General features: G+C 41.8%; 2 protein-coding genes across 2 annotated transcripts in view; one reads left to right on the top strand and one right to left on the bottom strand.

Annotated features, from left to right (window-relative positions):
* The first annotated feature begins 39 nt into the window (after nt 1-39).
* GPR101 (G protein-coupled receptor 101) lies at nt 40-9,633 on the top strand. The gene is made up of 2 exons (XM_084790894.1): nt 40-271; nt 2,405-9,633. The coding sequence occupies exon 2, from the start codon at nt 2,479-2,481 to the stop codon at nt 4,003-4,005; it is 1,527 nt and encodes a 508-aa protein (XP_084647020.1). The 5' UTR covers nt 40-271; nt 2,405-2,478; the 3' UTR covers nt 4,006-9,633.
* Nucleotides 9,634-21,911: 12,278 nt separating this feature from the next.
* The window catches only part of LOC311602086 (transmembrane 9 superfamily member 2-like), a gene marked incomplete at both ends in the record, with an annotated part of 50,036 nt that continues 49,495 nt past the window's right edge, over nt 21,912-22,452 (bottom strand). The window contains 1 exon segment of the mRNA XM_084789763.1: nt 21,912-21,916. Coding sequence (XP_084645889.1) covers nt 21,912-21,916 — 5 coding nt within the window.

The following is a 22,452-nucleotide window of genomic DNA, read 5'->3' on the forward strand; positions in this document are numbered from 1 at the left end:
CTAGCGCGGGCGGGGACAGAAGAGGGGGGGCACCCCAAGGTGAGGGCACCGCGCTGCCTTAAGAAGCCAGGCGCCCCCGCCACAGCTCAGAGCTTGTGGCGCTGTGCGCTGGCTGGACGTGCGGGCACAGGCTCTGTGCCCCGCTCCCGCCGCACCCGCTGCTCCTTCCTCTCGGTGCGAGCTCGCAGCCTCCGGTGCCCCAGAAAGGTGGCCGGAGGAGCACTGCGAGCCCCCGAAGGATCGTGCTGCGCGACGCCTCCAGCAGCAACAGGTAAGCTGCTGGGCTCTGCTCTGGTCGCCCTGAGTCCCCATCCCAACCCGTCTCTACCCCAAGCTCTAGGACACCCCTTCCAAGGCTAGTAGGTTACTAAGGTGCCAGGTGCGGGGGGGGGTCGCGGGGGTCGTTAGGTCTCTTTGGTCGCTCTTGCTTATCCTGGGCACTTTTTCTCCTGTGTCCTCTTCTCCTCCCTAATTTTCTTGTTTCCTTTCCTGAGTTCTCCACTTCTCAACCTCTTTTCTTGATCTGTTTAGCTTTTTTCTTTCTCCATCTCTCCATGCCCCTGTCTCCTACTGTCCCCTTTTCTTTCTCCCATCACGTGCCCCCCCATCCCACTCTAGGATCCTATTTGTTCTTTCTTGGTTCTTCTTCCAAATCGGTCTCTCACTTTCTCTGTGTCTCTGATTCCGTCCCCCCTGCCCCCCCCCCCCCCCCGCCGCACCTCTACCTCTCCAGGTATCTCACGCTGTCCTTCTCAGACTCCTGCCCGCCCCCATCCTTGCTCACCCCGTCCCTTTCCCTATTCTTCACTCCTCCCAGCAGACTCCCATCACCCCGACCCCTCTGCCGCCTTATAGACTGATAGCCCTCTGGAGAATATAGGGAAGATAGTGAGTTTTGGACGTGGGGCAGTGCGCTATTGATAAACTAAGCGTTTTGTGTGCTAAAGTCCTTGTGGCCAAGGCGGCAACTGGTTTCCATGGCAAGATAAAGTCGTCAGAGAAAGGTACCAGGAGAGAAAGATCCAGCTAGGGGAAAACTAAGATGGTAGTGGGGGCCTCTCAGAAGGATACTGAGAGACAGTGACGTATGCACATTAAAAGAGGCAGAGAGAATTGGGCAATGGTACTAGGGTGTTGAGAATGAGAGGCAGAGATGAACTGGAGTGCTTACCTAAAGACGTCACTTGAGAAACAGATACGAGAATATTAGAGACCAAGAGAAAGGAGGGGAAGAGGAAGCAAGACACAGAACTTAGGTACTGAGAAAAACAATAAAGAAAGACAGGACGAGCTACAGAGACAGATGGAGAAAGAGTGGTGGGCACACGGGTACTTGTGTGAGACTTGACCCATAATAAATCGGAGAGACAAGGGCAAGAGAGCTGGAGAGACATGGAGATGAAGAAAGGCAGACCCAGCCAGAGACACTAAACAGGTGTGTGTGTTAAGAGTCCAAAGGGTATCAAGTCTCTTCTTGGTAGCCTGCTGTCCTTCCTCTGAGTGCCACCAGTCCTCCCCATCCAGGGGACGTGGTCAAATATGAGGCACCAAAGTACGTGCTATGAGCATATACAGGGGGAGGAGGTCCCCCTCAGTCACAGTCATAGGGGAGGGGAGTAAGGGGAAAATGGGAGGGAGGGAGGAATGGGAGGATACAAGGGATGGGATAACCATTGAGATGTAATATGAATGAATTAATAAAATTAAAAATTAAAAAAAGAGTTCAAAGGGACTGTCGGGAAATTCACTGAGAGAGGAAGAGAGACCCAAGGAGGAGGGAGCATACACAGTCAGAGGGTACTTTCACTGGTGAAACAGCTAAGCAGAGACTGATAGACAAAACACTGAGAGAGAGGGAGGGGAAAGGGAGAGGGGAGAGACAGAGGACAGCCACAACCAGACGTGGACAGACTATGCACATGTTAGTGGAGAATTGAAAACCAGACTATAGAGTGAACGATGAGGCAATGCCTATGGAAATAGAAGCGCACACTCTGTTCAAAGAAAAAGCGTCCCAGTAAAACATTGGAGACTTAAATCCAGACTCGTATGCAGGTAGGTACAGAGTGCAGGTGCATGGATCAATGAGATAGATGTGTCAGTAAGACAAAACAAAACTCCGAGAGACATTGGGGAGGGGCGGGTAGGACATGCTGAGTGCCTACTGCACTAGCAGGAAGGACAAGCAAAAAAAAAAAAAAAAAAAAAAAAAAAAAAAAAAAAAGAATGCAACACAGACCAGCCATAAGACCCCAAGAGTTAGAAAAGGAGCCAGAGAAACTGCTCTGATTGGGCTTAAGGCTGGGCAGGGGTCTCAGGGAGGGCCTCTGTAGTGATGCTGCTGGGTTTAGAGGCTTATGTCTGCAAGGCACTAACCCTGCCCACATGTTTCTCTCATCCCCAGTATAGTGTGCAGTCTCATTGTCCGCTAGTGCAGACACTGAGCTGCACCTTGTCTCCTGCCTGCCTGCCATCGCCATGACATCCACCTGCAACAACAATACTCAAGAGAACAACAGCAGCCAAGCGTGCATGCCCCTCTCCAAGATGCCTATTAGTCTAGCTCACGGCATCATCCGCTCCACTGTGCTGCTTATCTTCCTCAGCATATCCTTTGTGGGTAACATAGTGCTGGGTTATGTGTTGCACCGTAAGCCACAGCTGCTGCAGGTGACCAATCGGTTCATATTTAACCTCCTTGTCACTGACCTGCTGCAGATCGCTCTTGTGGCCCCCTGGGTGGTGGCCACCTCCATTCCTATCTTCTGGCCTCTCAACAGCCACTTCTGCACTGCCCTGGTTACCCTCACCCACTTATTTGCCTTTGCTAGTGTCAATACCATTGTGGTGGTGTCAGTAGATCGCTACCTGTCCATCATCCACCCTCTTTCTTACCCATCCAAGATGACCCACCGACGCAGTTATATGCTCCTCTATGGCACCTGGATTGTGGCCGTCCTACAGAGCACACCTCCTCTCTATGGCTGGGGCCAGGCTACTTTTGATGAGCGCAATGCCCTCTGTTCCATGATCTGGGGAGCCAGCCACAGCTATACCATTGTCAGTGTGGTGTCCTTCATCGGTATTCCGCTGATTGTTATGATTGCCTGCTACTCGGTGGTGTTTGGTGCAGCCCGGCGGCAGCATGCTCTCCTGTACAACGTCAAGAGCCACAGCCTGGAGGTGAGAGCCAAGGACTCTGTGAAGAATGAGAATGAACGGGCAACAAAGAAGAGGGATGAGTGCCAGGACGAGAATGAATTCCCATGCCAAGATGAAGGTCAGGCCAACAGCACCAAGATGGAAGAGGGTCCCATGGAAGCCGAGGCCAGCAGCATGAAGACCAGAGAGAGAAGCCTGGATTTCAGTGCAGGTATCCTGGAGGCCAAGGGCAGTGAAGAGGTCAGTAGTGGCAGCATGGAGGGTCTGGAACTCAGCACCGGAATTCAGGCAAGTGGCGCAAAGGTAGATAGCGGCCGCATCGAGATCAATCAGTGCAACATTGACTTGGGCGAAGATGATATAGAGTTTGGTATGGATGACATCAATTTCAGTGAAGATGATGTCGAGGCAATGAACATTCAAGAGAGTCGGCCACCCACTCGTCGAAACAGCAACAGCAACCCACCGCTGCCCCGGTGCTATGAGTGCAAAGCTGCTAAAGTGATCTTCATCATCATTTTCTCCTATGTGCTATCTCTGGGGCCTTACTGCTTCTTGGCAGTGCTGGCTGTGTGGGTGGATGTGGAAACCCAGGTACCCCAGTGGGTGATCACCATAATAATCTGGCTTTTTTTCCTGCAGTGCTGCATCCACCCTTATGTCTATGGTTACATGCACAAGACCATCAAGAAGGAAATCCAGGAGGTACTGAAGAAGTTCACCTGTAAGAAAAAGCCCCCTGTGCAAGATAGCCACCCTGACCTGCATGAATCGGAAGCTGGCACAGAGGGAGGTACTGAAGGCAAGGTTGTCCCCTCCCATGATTCGGCTACTTCACCTTAAAGTTAGCCCCAAGGCAAGCTTTTAACTAGACGCAAAATAACAGAAAACAAGAGCAGCTTTCTTTTCAGTGCACCACCCACAATCTCATTAGTGCCGATCCCTTACCATTCCAGGCAAAGGTGTTGTTGCACAAGCATCCTTATCCACCACGTGGCAGATACATAGTAGGAAGAAGTGAGGACTTGGATCTTTCCTGAAAGGTATAAGCTCGTCAAAGTATGGAGTTTAGGATCTCCACCAAATAGATAAATGCTTATTAGGCTCTACAATTCCTAAAACAAGGGCTATCTGGTTTGGGACTGTTCTTGGTATTCTGCCTGCCTCCCCAGGAGCTGCAACACTGCATCTTTAGCTCTGAGTAAAAGGGAAAGTGATGCCTATCGACATAAGGACTATTTGGCCTTCAGGTCAGGAACTCATGGGCAGGGGCTACATATTGTGTTCAACTGAAAGAAAAGCAACTGACCAAATTACTTACAGAGTGCAAAAAGCAGAGCTAGGTGGACTGATCCCTGCATGAGGCGATTTTTGTACTGAAGAGCCCCACAGTATGGTGCAAAGACTATACTGCAAACCATGTCAAAGGGGGTTATGCGGTTAGAATATAAAGAAAGCTCCGAGGTCCCCTCAAGGGATCGAGAAAAGAGCATACATGAAATGAAGAGCTAATTCAAAGGAAGAAACGGAGAAATAAGGCTTATCCATGGGAGTTAAACAACAACTCTCTCTCTCTCCCTCTCTCTCTCCCTCTCTCGCTCTCTCACTCTCTCTCTCTCTCTTCTCTTTCTCTACCCTTCCCTACTCTGGGTTTCTACATGGGCTGGGACAGACCTCTGCAGATGGAAGACTGTCAGACTGTTGATTGACACACCTTTCTTCTGCCTCCTATTTGAGTAACAGTTGGATAGAAATCAGACGACTGTTTAACTATTTCCCTTCTGTGACTGAGCTGGGATGCTCATAACAATTCTCTAGACCACTGCCAATCATTTGTGTTTTACTTTCTTTTATTTCAAAATGATATTTTGGTTAAACAATATTTTTAGATTTCAAAAAAAAAAAGAAAGAAATTCAAGTAGGAAGGCCCAAAGACCTAGAAAACACACTGCCAATCAATTTTCTGTCCACAGAAAGTCTCTTTTATCTCTTTTATGAGGTAGGTTCTCCATATAGGGATAAACATGTTCCTTCCTCCATGCATAGACATCTTTTCAACCTGTGGCGCTCTCCAAATCTTTTAAGTCCTCTGTACAAACGCAGGGGAGAATATAAGTGTCAGAGATGACAGAAAGGATTGTTCCACAATACTGAGCAAATATTTGAACTATTCCAAGTAATCTGAAGATCAAAGCATATGAACCAAACATATTGATTACTATTGAAACATCTTGCTTGTAATATATAAAGTCTAATACCCAAGTAAAGTTTTAAAATATCAAACTTTAAAATCACTTTGGGCAAGGATATAGCTAACATATTTTAAAGAGCACAGGGCATATTTAAAGACAAAACATCCAACCAAACACTGGTAAGCAAGTCGTATTGACACAGATTCTTACTGTTAATATGAGTGGAGGAATAGTTCGTTAAAAATGGTTCAATAGGAGGTTTTGTATGACAGTGGCCGTATTCAGAGTTTAACATTCTTGTGTTATCTTGTCTTTATTAGAATTAAAATTTGCACTTATAAGGCCCAATTCATTTATACTTTATTTCTTCCTCCTCACAGATTCCAGCATGAACTTCTCAAGGGGGGAGAGGTAAATGGTTGTGAATTATGAGACTGTGGGATTACCCTATTCAGAATGCAGGGGGGTTAATAGACCCAAATAGTATTGAATTGACTTGTCAGATCAGTAGGTCCATGAGAAGTTTGCCAACTTCAACTCCAGTCATTTAGAACTTGTGATAACCTCAGACAAGGCATGGTATCTAAAGTTAACCCTCAACACTTCCATTTATTTTTCCACCAGAATTTATATAGCAAATTAGTTGTCCAATTTTGTTTTTTGACTACTGATTTATTGCTAGGCTTATATTGGCCCATATTTATTTGATCTATTTTCTTGCTTGGGAAGTAGTATTGCTTTACAGGTCTGTAACAGAGGACTTCAAAGGTGGTAGTGCCTGTCCTATCAGTAGAAGCGCTTACAGTCTTACATAGAAAAAGGGTTTGCAAATGTGTTTCTAATGTTTTGTTGAAACTGAACTTTTTATTTTATTTTTGAAGCTCAACACCTTCAAAGCATAACAAAGAAAATTGTTTGCCAAAATCCAAAATCTAAATGGAACCAGAACCTGTGTAAGTGTGGTAAGTTCATTTGACAACACACACACACACACACACACACACACACACACACACACACACACACACACACATCTTCCAGGGTACTGAGACTCACCTGTTCTTAACATCATTCAACTTTTCCTGTTTTATTCACGGTCCACTTTTTCGCAAATTGGATTCTTCAATGGTGAAGACCTCGAAAACAGGGTGGAAAGGATGACCTTTGAATTAAAGGCATTCTGTCCTGATGACATTTTCTTTTAATGAACAATAGGGCTTCTGGTTAGCACTGAGATAGCAACTGCTTCAAGTTTGGGGCTGTTTTGAGTAAAGAACTATCAACTTAATAAGGTTTTACTATTCACTATGTTTTGCCATTTAAAAATGTAAAAATCACACACAAAAAGTCATCAAAAGCTTCACAAATCATCTTATCCAATCATTTTCCTAAAATGTTTTTAATGGATGTATTCTTTTATCAAGACCATTACATATATGTCATAAAAAAATCCATTGAATTCTGGCTAGGGATGAAGCAAGGAAAGAAACTCACAGGCATGATCATAAAGTAAAGGTATTTTTTTGTCACCTACATAACTCCAATCTGATTTAGAAATGGTGAGGTATCAATTCTAAGTTCAGCAGGTAAGGAAAGATGTCACTTTAGGGTTTACAAGAAAGTAGGCACCTTGTTTCTTTACAGTAAGAACACCCCACATATTTTTAAAGCACTTCCAGTGCTGTAGATACTGTCCAATTTTTTCAGCAAATACACTAAGAAACCTTTTAGCTATAAAATTATAAGGTGCCTAACATTGCCTTATTTTATACATAATTAGTCAAGAATCTTTCATGCTACCTTAAAAATAATTTATATCATTAAATGAGGTTTACTTTCTTAAGGCTTCAAAAATTTCTTTTAAAAGTATCTTTAAAAATTGGAAGAGAAAGAGTACGCATTGTCTGGTAATTCAGACTTTCTAAAATAAACACTCTCAGGAGTTGTTGACATGAAGCAGAGAGTAATAGCTTCCCATTCTGTCCTAGATTTTTCTCTCATAATTGCCCTCCTCCATACTTTGAAAAATTCAACATCATATATTTGCAGTTGCATTCATGTATAAGACAAACCTCATGCTGTTAGAAGTTTCTCTAAGCAATGCCTTTTCCCTCCAGAACAAGCAAAGAATTAAAGGAACAATTGGATGCAAGATAAGTGCCAAGATAAAAAATCTGGCCAGTCATGGCAATGAACTCTCTCTACTTAACTATGACTTTATAGTTTCTATTACTCTAAGCCCTAAAGGCCCCACAGCACTCCCAAGCTTAGGCAACTGAGGAGGCAGAAGCACGAGCTAGTAGCAGCAAACTATAGCCTGAAACCCTTGAAAAATGGACACCTTTCCAATTACGTATGATAGCTTCCTCTATGGCCAATGTTTAGCAGGCATATTAGCACACTTAGGCTACAAGCAACAAAACTGGGTAGAGGAAGATACAAGGAAAACTCAAGTACACTGAACTTGGCCACTGCCAGGTCACTGATAAGTTCATTGCTTTTTGGTGAGTAGGTTAAGAATCCTCAAGGAAATGAAGGTTGCCAGTAGATGTTAGCTTTCCATCATTGCCTCCCCAAGCCTCCATATCGCAAGAGTATACACACTAAGGGGAAACCACAGCAATGTGTACACTTAAAGAAGTTTGCTGTGTGAAGATTAGTTGCTATATTTCTTTTGCTCTTAATGAGACAAAAACAAAATTGGTTTTAGTTTGGTGCTTCAAACTTCAGTGGATTTTCCCCTCTTCATCTGTTACAACTTGGTCAAAACTTTGGTACTTCTGTCTTGTGTCAGTGCTGTGTTCTTTTGTGGTATTTCTTCTAAACATAAGCTCTAACTGTATATACATTGTGTTCTTGGAGATACGGTGCTAGATATTAGATTGTATGCGTTCATAGCTAGTGTCATCAGTAAAAAGTGAGTGATGTGTACATGTAAAATTACTTAACAAAATGCATGCAGTATTCTATACGTGACCAGTAATCTGGTCAATTTTTGAAGTAGAACATAGTACATTTACTTACCTTTAAAAGTGTATACTACAGGATATGTAAGATGGCTCCAAGATGGTATGGCAGGAAGAGGTGCCTTTCATTCCTTAAATCACTGGTATGTGACAAGCAAGAACTTATTCTGGTACAACTGGTAATCTATGTGGACTAAATTATCATCTTGGCTGAAGTCCTCCCTGGCAGTTCTCCACAACACACCTTGGCACTGGTTTGCCTGTTTCCTTCAGTGTATAGAACGCAAAATCAAAGAAAACAATCTTTTCCCCATAAAAGAGTAAGAACCCCAGGACAGGCTATTGGAGTGCTGACGGCAGGGTGACAAAGAGTGCTGCAATTTCAAGACCTAACCAGGACCCAGTACCTGATTGGGAAGTTATCGGACTTGCATCTAGCTGATCCATATGGTGATGATCCCTGCTGCCCCAGAGGAGTGCCAAACCCCAGAAAAAGACTGCTCGACTTTATTTTTATCCCCTTTGGCTGTCTCAGACAAGATGCAATATTGATAAAGAGACAGTGAGAACTCGGGGTGGGGGTGGGGACAAGGGACAGCTCAGGTGTTTGAAGAGTTACAGCTGTAGATCAAATATATTTGCAAAAGAAAGATTATTTTATTATATTGCAAGAACAGAAGTATTACAAGAGGATATATATATTTACATATATATATACATATATATTCTCATTAAATCATTTCTAAAACTGCCTTTAATACCAAATTTCATGTGCTATTTTGAGACTGAGAACAATAGGAAAAATGCACTCAGTCAATAAAACAGTTCTCTTTAATACTTTTCATTTTAAATGTAAAAATTTCCTTTAAAAAAGGTTTGTAATTTAAAAGTGCCTTTTCAAAGGATTTTCAAAACTACAGTCCTGGGGCGAAGTTCCCATTGGCACAACTTAACTTCAGGTGCACAAATGGGTTGGAATTAATTGTCCACCTTTCAGCAAGAAGAGAAATCCCCTCACACTACAATCAAATTTATGAATTGATACTGTTATACGGGCCAGCAGTCCCAGAGACTCTGCCCAAAGTCAACGTTTCATATATTGGCTGACTTTAATTGAATGCATTTTAAACCAGTTATGATGCATTTATTGCAGGACAGGAATAACAGACTCCTGCTTGGGGAATGCAGAGAGATTAATGTCTGTGGTTTAACTATTATTAAGTGAATTTTGTGTTTCTTGACTAGGTGCTGTTAATCTGTCCTTGGTATATTCTTCAGAAATACGCTAAATAAAGTCTGATTTTATGTGTGTATCTGGTCCCTACATTGTGTTCTTTGAGAACATAGAAAGACATGTGACATTTCCACCCCTCCTCTTTTGTGGAGACAGGATAAGCAACTTACTGTATCAAATTATCTCCATGGGCAGTTGCATTCATGTCCATGCATGTACACGCGCGCGCGCGCACACACACACACACACACACGCACACACGCGCACATGAACATACACACACACACGCGAGCGCGTGTGCTTGCGCACTTTTTCCAATAAAAATAAAATGAAAAGAGTCTGGAGTAGAAAGGGTGTTTTGGGAGAGAGAACATTAGCTTGGTCCTCTATGAATAAAGAAAATTTAAAAGTGAATTGGGGTGATTAGAAAGGAAACACGGATGGACCCAGATGCCTAAAGTTCTCGAATGTCAGTGACCCTCCAAAGACAATGAGGTTTGAGCAGATTGTGGCTTTCTCATTAAAAAAAAAATGTGTGGTGAGTGTGCTGCCAACATGCCTGTGCACCATGTGCATACTTGGTGTCCTCGGAGGCCAGAAGAGTGTGGCAGATCCACTGGAACTGGAGTTATGGACAGGTATAAGCTGGCAGTGGTGCAAGGCCTCGAACTCAGGTCCTCTGAAAGAACAAGTGCTCTTAACCACTGACCCATCTCTCTAAGTGGGATTTCTTTAAAACAGAACAAAACAAAACAAAACAAAAACTACTCAGTACCTCAGTCACCTCCACTAGGCTCAAGCCCTTGTTTGTTTTTTTTAAACTTTTTGTTAATTCTTTGTTCATTCCACATCATGCACCCCAATTCCATTCATCTCCCTATCCAATGTCTTTGAGAGGCCCTTGCAATCTCCCCCGTAAAAGAACATTAGAAAATAACAAAACAAAAATCTTTCTGTAAAAGCTGCAGTGTCCAAACAGCTTAACTTGCAAATGTTCACTGCAATGAGTCTGCCACACTGGATCCTTGCTAGGTGTCCTCTCGGATATGCAGTTGTTGCCCCACGTCATACAGATCCTGAGGCTTCGGACCTGCAGAACTGGCCCCTTTACAAATTCCAGCAATTCATCGATGGGGTAGATGTTGAGGGGGTGGGCTAACTCAAAGCCCTGGATCTGGGCCTAGGGTTGTAGCCCGTCAGCTTTCCCACACCCACACTAGCAGGGGCCGCTCTCTAGTACTGGCCTGTCTAGTTCACCCACCGTAGCAGCCAAAAAGGGTCAGGGTCAGCTCTCCTGCTCTCATGCCCTGGGTGCCAGCTCACCCATGCCCATGCCCATGCCCATGCCACGAGGGCCAGCTCTACTGTGCTGCTCAGATAAGATGTGGGGCACATCTACACAGCCCTTGGAAATCAACATAGTCCCAGGTGGCAGCTCAGACCAGGGAGGTCTGCGTGGCCTCTGATGGTACCATAGGCCATAAACATTGACACGGAGCCCTGCTGCTGCATGGTCACAGGCCCCAGACAGGCCCTCAGCAGCAGCACAGGACAGGCCCTCACCATGGCCTCAGGTGGCAGGACAGCCTATCAGGCCATTCCTCACTACACTCACGCCTCCATCCCACCTCTCCTCACGGTGCTCACCGTCTTGTTTCTTTTTCTTTGCCATCTCTCCACCACACACATGCACATCATAATGGCTCCTGCTGCAGGCAGGCCATGCAGAGGGACCTCTGGGGGTTTTCTGCCTGCCCAATGGCTCGCTTGCCCGCATGGCAGTGGGGGAGGCCCTTGCTTTCTTATTTCTGCTCAAAGCACTTGCTTCAGCACCTCTCAGTTTAACCTGGCTCAATTACCCACACTCATATCACTCGTCAGCCCCATTTCACCAGGGTCTATAGGACAGGCGGGCAAAAGCATCGTTCATCAATTCTCAGCTCCGTAAAGCAGTAATAACTCTGACGCAGCCTTCACGTATGAAAACAATACACAGATAAGGTGGGTTAATATGTCTAATATTTAAGAACCACCTCCCTACTTTCTCATGAGACAAAGTATTTGGCCTGTTATTAGCTTCTCTTCTGATATTCCCTATAGGAATGGTGTAAGGAGCTGCAGAGCTTATACTGCTGAAGCGATATTTGTGAACTCGTACAAAAAGGCTCAGAATGCTATTCAGCCCTATTTCAATCAAATTAAAGAGTTCTTCTACACTTACTTCCAAAACCCAAGCCAATGCTGACTTACACACTCTCTCAGGATGTTCAAAGATGTTTGTCATGAGACCTGCCTTTATTTTACTCTATAAATACCACTCAGGCAACAACATTTTTGGCTGAAGGAATCAATTTTCATTTCTTCACTTCATGAAGAAAGCTATCTCCAATGCAAAACTACCAGGAAGTTAACCTGTTGATAAAAGTGCTCCCTAAAGCTCAATATAGCACTATTTAGTTTAGAAGTTTGAAGAATGGAATCAGTTCCAATAAGCTTCATAGAAGCAGCCTGGACCTAGCCCTAGATCAGGAGGACTCGGATAACTTTAGTCAAGAGACCTTCTGTGGCCTTCTGTGCCTACTCCAACAATTCTGCAATAGGTCCCAGGGTAATTTGCCATCAACCACAATATAGACTCTTCTAATGTAGATAAAGGCAGGCTATGCTACACAACTAGTAACTTACTTTTTCCAAGGGTCAACCAGTCAGCTCCTAATTTCCCTTTCATTCCATCATGTCTTTCTTTCCTATTCCAGGCTAGCCTCCCTACCCTTGAAAGGTAAAATGAGCTCTTTGTGGTAGTTTGAATAAATATGGTCCCTATAGACTCATGTGTTTGAATGCTTGGCTCATATGAAGTGGCACTATTAAGAGGAGTGGCCTTGTTGGAGTAGGTGTGGCCTTACTAGAGGCGGTGTGTCACTGTGGAGGAGGGCTTTGAGGTCTTATATATGCTCAATCTATGCCAGTATGGTCCACAGTCTCCTTCCACTGCCTGCAGATCAACATGTAGACCTCTCAGCTCCTTCTCCAGCAGCACGTTTGCCTGCATCCTGCCATGCTTCCCACTATAATAATGGACTTAACCTCTGAAAGTGTAAGCCAGTTCCAGTGCAGTGTTTTTCTTTATAAGAGTTGCCTTGGTCATGGTATCTTTTTATAGTGATAAACCCCTAAGACACCACCATTTGAGCCTTTGAGCCAGGCACACAGAACAACTTCTCAGCTTTAGGATAGCTTGGGAATGTTCATAAAGATTGAAGGGTATGTGTGAATATTTTTCAAATATTTTCCTGAGAAATACTTATCAATAAAATTTACCACATGAGAGGAATGATTTTCATGATTGCTCCCCAAAAAAACTAAAACCAAGCCTGAGGAAATTTTGTAATACAAATGTCCAATAAAAATATTATTTAGTCAAAAATAATCAATAAAAATACCCAGAGGCCAGAAAGATGCCTTAATGGATATAAGCCTTGCGACCAAGCCTGATGGCCTGGGTTTGAACCCTAGAACCCACAAGGTAGAAAGAGAGAACCAAATACCACAAGTTGATCTCTACCTTCCACTAGTGAGCTATGTCACATCCACATCCACACACATCCACATCCACACACATTCACAAAACATAAGACATTGTAGTAGTAGTAGTAGTAGTAGTAGTAGTAGTAGTAGTAGTAGTTGTTGTTGTTGTTGTTGTTGTTGTTGTTGTTGTTACAATAAACTTGGACAGCAGAGGCTGGTGAGATGGGTTAGTGGATAAGGCACTTGTCAAAAGCCCTGATGGCCTACATTAGAGAAGTGTATGATTAACTGAGCAGTAAGAGTATCAAATTTTTTTATAAACTCTGTAATTTAAACTAACTACTGTACTGCCTAGCTTTATGACAACTTGACATAAGCTAGAATCATCAGAGAGGAGGAATCCTCAAATGAAAGAATGCTTTGATAAGATGGAGCTGTGGAAAATCTTATAGGTCATTTTCTTAATCAGTGATTGATGAGAGAGGACATAATCCATTGTGGGTGATGTCATCCCTGGGCTAATAGTCCTGTGTGTTCTATAAGAAAGCAGGCTGGGGAGAGATGACTCAGAGGTTAACAGTACTGGCTGTTCTTCCAAAGGTCCTGAGTTCAATTCCCAGCAAATATATGATGGCTTACAACCATCTATCATGAGATCTGGTGCTCTCTTCTGGCATGCAGGCACACATGCAGGCAGTATACTATATAAATAAATAAATCTTTTTTTTAAGTAAAAGGAAAAAAGAAAACAGACTGAGCAAGCCATGAGGAGCAAGCCAAACAGCATCTTCCATGGCCTCTGCATCAGTTCTTGCCTCCAGGTTCCTGTCCTGCTTGAGTTCTTGTCCTGACTTCCTTGAACAATGAACTGTGATGTGGAAGTATAAGCTGAATAAATGCTTTTCTCCTCGACTTGTTTTGGGTTATGGTGTTTCTTCATAGCACTAGTAACCCAAACTAAGACACATACATTTTTAAAACAACCATATAGCTTGTATCATCAACTTTTTTTTAAAGATTTATTTATTTATTATTATGTATACAGTGCTCTGCTTGCATGTACTCCTGCAAGCCAGAAGAGGGCACCATATCACATTACAGATGGTTATGAGCCACCATGTGGTTGCTGGGAATTGAACTCAGGACTTTTGGAAGAGCAGGCGGCGCTCTTAACCACTGAGCCATCTCTCCAGCCCCCAACTTTAGTTGGAAAAAAACCCATCATTTTACCTAAAATGAAACTACAGTTCTGACAGAAAAACTAGGCACTCTAAACAGCATCAAGAAGCCAAATTGGAAGAAGAAGAAGAAGAAGAAGAAGAAGAAGAAGAAGAAGAAGAAGAAGAAGAAGAAGAAGAAGAAGAAGAAGAAGAAACACCACGTGAAAGAAACCAACATACTTAGTTTATTTGTTAATGTGCTTCCTGAGCTAGCCCCACCTCTTACCAGATGCAGCACTCTGGAGAGTGGACCCTACACCTCACCTGGGTAGCATAGTGGAGCTGGCCCTGCAGGAGAGCTGGGCCCACACTTTGATGGTTGCTGTAGGCAGGAGAGCTGGTCCCATCCCTCATTTGGGCATAGTGGGAGAGCTGGCCCTGGAGGCACAGGCACAGGGGAGCTAGCTGGAAAGCTGACCAATTCAGCTACCACTCATGCCCAGATCCAGGGCTTTGGGTTGGCCCACCCCAGCATCTACCCCATCCCTGAACTGCTGGAGCTTGTGAAGGGACAAGTCCTGCAGAAACAAAGCCACAGGATTTCCATGACACAGGGCAACAAGAGGCTGTCCAGGAGGAGTCCTGGTGAGACCAGTATTGACAGTGTAGAAGAAGCCAGAGGCCTCAAACCAGACCAGTGACTCATTGCAATGAACATTTGTAAGTAAAGCTGTTTGAGCAAAACAGTATACTGTGTGACACATGGTGGCACACCGCAGCTTCCATGATGAGATGCTTTGTTTTTAATTTTTATTTTTGTTTACTTTTGACAAGGGATTTGCAAGGGCAAAGGCAGGGTATGGAGGGACAGGGAGATAAGTGGAATTGAAGTGCATGATGTGAAATTCACAAGGAATCAATGAAAAGTTTTAAAATGTGCTTCCTTTGCTCTGATTGTTTTAAACAAAACCTTTGTCTTTTCAAGAAACTGTGAATTAGAAATTACCTTTTTACCAATCTATTTTCTTCCACTAATCAGTATTTTTCATCAAATAAACTGAGGCCAGACAGTGAGATTTTGCATTTATGAACACTTTAACTGAACATAACTTGGAGCAAACATATATATGTATCTCAACAGATACTTACATAGATACATAGATATTTCAAAGCAAGGTTTATGTGCTTTGAAACATATGGAAAAATTCATTAATCCACTTTCATTAACCCATAGACTGTAGTAATAAAGTAGAAGCAAGAAAAAAATCCAGTTGTCCCTAAAACAAAATGAAAAAGATTGTCGTTAGCCAGATATCATCGAAAGTCAAAGAAACTTTCTTAAAAATACAAACAACACCTTGTTTCAAAGCAGGTTATTAAACCTTGAACTCTCAGGCTTTATACATTACCAAATAAAAGTCACTAGTTTTAGCTGTCATAGTGGTCCACATCAGTATTCACAGCATCTAGGACGCTGAAACAGGAAAAGTAAGATAATTCAAGGCCATTTTAGACTACATGATGAGACCCTGTCTTAAAACAAGATAAATTAACAGGCTCTCTTTCTAGGCAATCAGAATAAACAGCAAGGCTAGAAGCAGTCACCTATAAACAAGTCAGAGAATCTTTCTGATTGAATTTTGCAAGTCTCTAACCAGAGCCAAAAATAAAACAAAAATGACCACTTATGTTCTCCATTTCAAAGAGGCTCTAGGCTACTTTCTGATATAAACTTCTTATAATTTGCTTCAAGGTTGAGAAAACATAAGGAACCAGGTTGTGAACATGGCTCAGTCAATAAAGTACATGCCTCACAAAAATGAGTAACTGAGTTCAGGTCCCCAGCACCCCCATAAACTCTGAGTGTTATGGTGCATACTATAATCCCAGTGCTTGGAATGTAGAAACATGTGGACCCTGAAAGTTTGTCAGCCAACAGGTATGACCAATTCCAGGCTTAATAGTTGTTTAAAAAAATAATGTTTAGAGTGACTGAAGAAGCCACCTGAAATAAACCTCTATCACACACAGAGAGAGAGAGAGAGAGAGAGAGAGAGAGAGAGAGAGAGAGAGAGAGAGAGAGAGAGGAGGAGAAGAAGAAGAAGAAGAAGAAGAAGAAGAAGAAGAAGAAGAAGAAGAAGAAGAGACAGAGACAGAAATAGAGAGACAGAGAGACATATAAAATATCATTATCATTATCAGTATATATAATAAAATAGAAGATATATCCAGAGAACCTATTAGTTTTCAAATTAACTTGTCTATTATGAACATGAAAAATATCCCATTCCTCAGCATTCATATGAAAAGAACCCACAATCTGATAGAAGAAAAATACTAACAAAAAGTTAATGTAATACTATGGTTTAAAGCATTGAATAAGGGGCAGGACTAAAAAGCAATGAATAATTATAAATCAAATGTTCTCTAAAGACGTTATTAGCTACACTGCATCATAAGTAAACAATGAAAGAATGTAGCAAAAAATAAATATAAAGACTAATATAACAGTATAGAGAAAGCTATAGTTTATTAGTTTTGGAGTGTTTATTTGGAGATAAGTTCAGAACTGGCCTCAAAATTACTAGCTTCAAACTGGAGATGATCTTCCTGCCTCAGTATTTCAAGTGCTGAGATTACAGGTATGCTCCACTAAGACTGGCTACAATCATCATCATCATCATCATCATCATCATCATCATCATCATCATCATTAATTTATTCAGATTACATCTCGATTGTTAGCCCCTTACTTGTATCCTACCAGTCCTCCCTCTCTCCCTCCCTCTTTCACCATATTCCCCTCACCTAGGTCTGTGACAGAGGGGGACCTCCTCCCCCACCATATGGTCACAGCCTATCAAGTCTCCTCCTGGTAGCCTGCCTATCCTTTCTCTGAGTGCCACCAGGCCTCCCCACCAAAGGGAAGTGGTCAAATATGGGGCACCAGAGTTCATGTCAAAGTCAGTCCCCACTCTCTACATAACTGTGGATAATGTCTGTTCATTGGCTAGATCTGAGTAGGGGTTCAATGTTTACTGCACGTATTGTCCTTGGTTGGTACAGTAGTTTGAGCAGACGCCCTGGGTCCAGATCCGCCTGTCATGATGTTCTTCTTGGCTACAATCTTTATAAATGATATTAGTTGTAAAGAAATGTAGATCTTACTTCCAAACATCACACAATATTAGTGTAAGCTAGATTAGATAAGGTAGAATGTGAACAGTAAAAAAAAAAATCTTTATACTTAAGGATTATTGAATTATAAGCACGTTTTTCTTTCATATACAATTTCATATAATAAGAACTCTCAAATGCAGCTGGGGTGTGGTGGTGCACGCCTTCAGTGCCAGCACTCAGGAGGCCGAGGCAGGCAGATCTCTGAGTTTGAGGCCAGCTTGGTCTACAGAACAAGTTCCAGGACAGATAGGACTACACAGAATAACCTCGCCTTGAAAAACCAAAAAACAAAACAAAAACAAAAAACCAAATGCTATTACAGTGTAGTAATGTAACTGAAGAAGATCCTACAGAATTTCCACATTTCACAGTCTAAGACACCCAACACACTGACCTAGGAGAATATCTTTCTAAATAAAAGAACTACAAAAGTTTTAGGTAGGTTTCACCATGTTTTTAATTGACAGTGTCCAAGCACAGAGTAACTCTCCGTCTTGTCATTGTACTATTTTGATATTTCCTTCAAAGCTCCCTATCAAGGGTCAGCATGGTACAACAAGACAGGAGTAGCACACATCTACTTTTGTGTGTTGCAAGATGCTTGACATCAGACAAGTAACCATCTCACCAAGCCTCCATTTCCCAGCTGAAAAATCAAGATTATGGTACTTGTTCCTAAGAATCTAGCAACTTGAAGGATTCAAGAGGTTTGAGCAGGGTGCAGTGGCACACACCTATAGTCCCAGCACTCAGGGAGGCAGGGGCAGGTCTCTGTGAGTTCAAGGCTAGCCTGGTCTAAAAAGAGAGTCCAGGACAGCCAAGGCTACACAGAGAGACTCTGTCTGGAAAAACAAACAAACAAAACAAAGGGGGAGGACTTGTCTAGCTAACACATATCCCTGAATCTAAAATATTGCTCCTTTCAATTTGCTTCTTGTTCCTTATAAATCATTAAAATGCCTCTGAAGTATGTGTGAAAGTCAGTCCCCACTCTCCACTCAACTGTGGAGAATGTCCTGTCCATTGGCTAGATCTGGGTAGGGGTTTGAAGTTTATGGCCTGTATTATCCTTAGCTGGTGCCATAGTTTGAACGTACTCTGGTGCCTCATATTTGACCACGTCCCCTGGTGCCTCATATTTGACCATGTCCCCTGAAAGGGGAGACCTGGTGGCACTCAGAGGAAGGATAGCAGGCTACCAAGAATAGACTTGATACACTATGAGCATATACAGGGGAGGGGAGTAAGGGGAAAATGGGAGGGAGGGAGGAATGGGAGGATACAAGGGATGGGATAACAATTGAGATGTAATATGAATAAATTAATAAACTATATTAAAAAATAAAAAATAAAGGATGTGTATTTGTATCACTTAAAATAAAGTAAAATAAAATAAAATGCCTCTGAACATAATCTCACCTTTTGATGCTCTACTAACAATACACGTTTGCCATCTATCTGAAACAAAAACCAAACATCAATCTTAACATCTTTCTAGTAACTGAGCTAAAGAATCTGGACTATGAAGTCAAGACAACATTTAAGCATATGATGTAGAATAAGGTACTTGGGTATTTGTATATCTGGACGTCAGTAGAACTGTGTGGGGGAGCTGGTGTAACCTTGTTGGAGGAAGTATATCCCTGGGGGCAGGCTTTCAGAGTTCATAGCCTAGCCCTACTTCCAGTTCATGCTCTGCTTTGTGCTTGGGGATATGATCTCTCAGCTATAATACCTGCTGCTTGCTGCCATCCCACACAACCCCATGATAAATTCCTACCTCTCTGGAACTAGAAGCCAAAATAAACTCTTTCTTCCATAAGGTACTTTTGGTCATGTATTTTATCACTGCAATAGAAAATTAGCTAATACATCATTCGACTAAAGGTTTTCTTGAGAGAAAAAAATTATAAGATATATTAGGATGCCTACAAAAGTTGGTACTAAAGAAACCTTGAAAGATATTGTTACATGGGGTTTATCTAAACATAGAGTAGTCCTCAATCTTAATTTCATATTGGAAATGTCTGGTGAAATTTAACCTGTGCATTTCAAGTGCAGAAATTATGACATTGTTAAAATTGTACACACAGTCTGAACATGAAGATTTGAAAGGGCTAAAGAGATGGCTCAGCAATTAAGAGCACTTGCTGCCCCTGCAGAGGACCTGGGTTTGGTTCTCAGTACTCACCCTAGTGGTTCATAACTGTCTATTAATTCTGGGTCCAGGAGATGCGATGACCTCTTCTGAACTCTGCAGATTTCTATACACTTGTGGTGCATATAAATACATTAACACACACACACACACACACACACACACACACACACACACACACACACAGAGAGAGAGAGAGAGAGAGAGAGAGAGAGAGAGAGAGAGAGAGAGAGAGAGAGAGAACAAATATTTCTAAAATGTACTAGAAAGCTCCCTGGGTGGTTCTAACATGAATCCAAGGTTTAAAATCTCTCAATGAGAGTTGGAGAGATGGCTCAGCCATTAAAGGTTAGGCTCACAACCAAATATATGAGTTTGGTTCCTAGCACGCATGGCTGTCTCTCCATCCACAAAACAAAAAACAAAACAAAACAAAAAAAGTCTCTCAATGATCCATCTTTTCTATTTATTTTTTCCTGTTTCTATTCATTTTCTTTTCTTCCTTGTAAAAAATAATGTAGGTAAAAGGTAGGTATAGTAGCACATGCATATAATACTAAGCACTACCAAGACAGAGGGAGAAAGACTGAGGATTCAAGGTAACCTTGGGCTAAATAACAAGTTCTGTGCCAAGCTGGGTACATAGTGAGACACTGCCTTTGAAAACAAAACTCAAACATAAAAAAGGACTATGAAATATAGTGGAAATTTCCCCGTGTTGTCACAAATGTACACTTTTCAAAGGAGTTCTGAGAAGCTAGCTAAATAACACAGTTGGAAAGTCTACCATTCAATATTCGATATGAACAAACCTTTAAGGAGTTTTTCTGCAGTCACTGAGGAAATTAATGTCCAAGATGTATTAATTAACAGAACTTGAAACATTGGTTTAAGACATGCAGGGAGAAAATAGAAACTTCAGTCATTGCACAAAGATGTAAAGGGGAAACTTATTTAGAGAAGGGGATTTTGGGAGTTTTAATTTCCTTTTACCACATTTGATTTAGTGCTTATAAAGAAAGTACTTTCTCTAGTCCTGGAAATGCTCTGATAGGTAAAGCAACTGGATTTAGAAGACATAGCCAATAATCAGTACAAATGGAATACAAGGCTAGTTCTTTCCTAGGTTGTTCTGAGATGGAGGTATCAAAATGGACTAAAATGACCAGAAACAACTTCGTACAGAAAAACACAAAATAAGTAACAGCAGGTAGAGAGGAAAAGCTAGAGATGGTAGCAGGCAGAAATTATCACTGGTGTGAGCTTCAAAGAGTGTGAAATATACAGCAATCTAAGAACGCCAGCACATATACTCACATTGAGAATAGCAGAATATTTCCTTACATCCAGTCTTTTCAGTATCATATTCAAATCCAGAATATTGGCTAGTATAGGGGCCAGAATTGGAGTAGGGCCGTAACAATTTGCATTGACAGAAATAACATGATCTAAATATTTTCTGCACTCTTGAGAATACAGACAGTCCTGCCTTGGTTTATAAAACCTAACATGTTCATTGGTTCATAAATACAAGTGGAAATCAAACTAGTCTGGAATTGAAGAGGTTATGCAATTATTCATGATTTATACTAGTGTTGATGGCCCCTATCCTAGATCAATGTAGAAAATGGAAAAAATTCGCCTTCATTTTTACTTTTATGTATAAGGGTTTGCCTGCATGTATGTATGTACCAAATGCATATATACATATGGAGGCAAAAAGAGGCCATCGAGTCCCTTAAGACTGGAGTTAAACACAGTTGTAACTCTCCATATGGGTACTGAGGATCATGTCTGGGTCCTCTAGAAGAACAATCAGTGCTCTTAACTATAGAGGCATAGTGCCTACCTCCATTTTTATAAGATGTGTTGAGCAGCATGGAAAAACCATGAGCTAGTCCATTGTTATAATACAGCCATATTGCTTCCTGTGTACCAGGCTTTATTCCCTGCAATCAAGAGGATTCCCCATGGTCAAACAGAGGACCATAAAGTAATTCTATTGGCATTTTTTTTATTTCTGTTGGTTTCCACCTTAAAGAGTGTACCACTTTCTTGAAGAGGACATAAAAAGTTGTATTATGAGTTAATACACTCTGAAATCAAGCCAATCGGCATTTGAATAAATTGTGGTTTCCTCATGTACTAATGAGTGGCCTTGGACACATCCCTCCCAGTTAGACAGCCCTAACTTCTATCTATGTAAAGTATTAAGAAGCATAGGCATCAACTGAGTGTTCCCTAAAGGGCTTTTCTTGTGTTTTTCACAGTAACTGGCCCCCAGTTTCCTTGCCTATGTAGTGAGCACTAATGTAACCTATGCAGTACAACTTAGGCTATAAGACAAAGAAGCTCAAATATTGGTTCTTAATCAGTTATTGTGACCTTACATCCATTTACATCAAAATAAGCTTAATTTTTGATATCTCAAAACATAGTGTTAATATTCATCTAACCCTTGCATATAAGGCCATATCAAAATGTCTACATATTTTCCTTCACTTCGTCAAGTAGGCCCTGATCATTTTACATCTTTACAAAAAATAAAGAGTATAGTACAAAAGATATTTAGGGAGAAAGTAAGACATCATAGTCATATAACATTACTGTGAACTGCTTTAACTTTTCTGTTATCATCAAGTACTGTTACTCCCTTATGTGATAATTTGTAAATTATTACAGATCTGTAGGTATAAGAAAACACAGTGTATACATATGTATATATTGTTCAATATTATATATGGTTTCAGGCATTTCCTTAAGGTTTTAGACTAGTATCACCTGAATATGGGGAAACTACTGTGTGCTACATAAAGAGATAACCTAGTTACTCATGGGTTGGGATCCGGTGCCCCACAACCAAGTATAAGAG

The sequence above is a fragment of the Acomys minous genome, assembly GCF_964271855.1.
Source record: "Acomys minous genome assembly, chromosome: 7".
NCBI lineage: Eukaryota > Metazoa > Chordata > Mammalia > Rodentia > Muridae > Acomys > Acomys minous.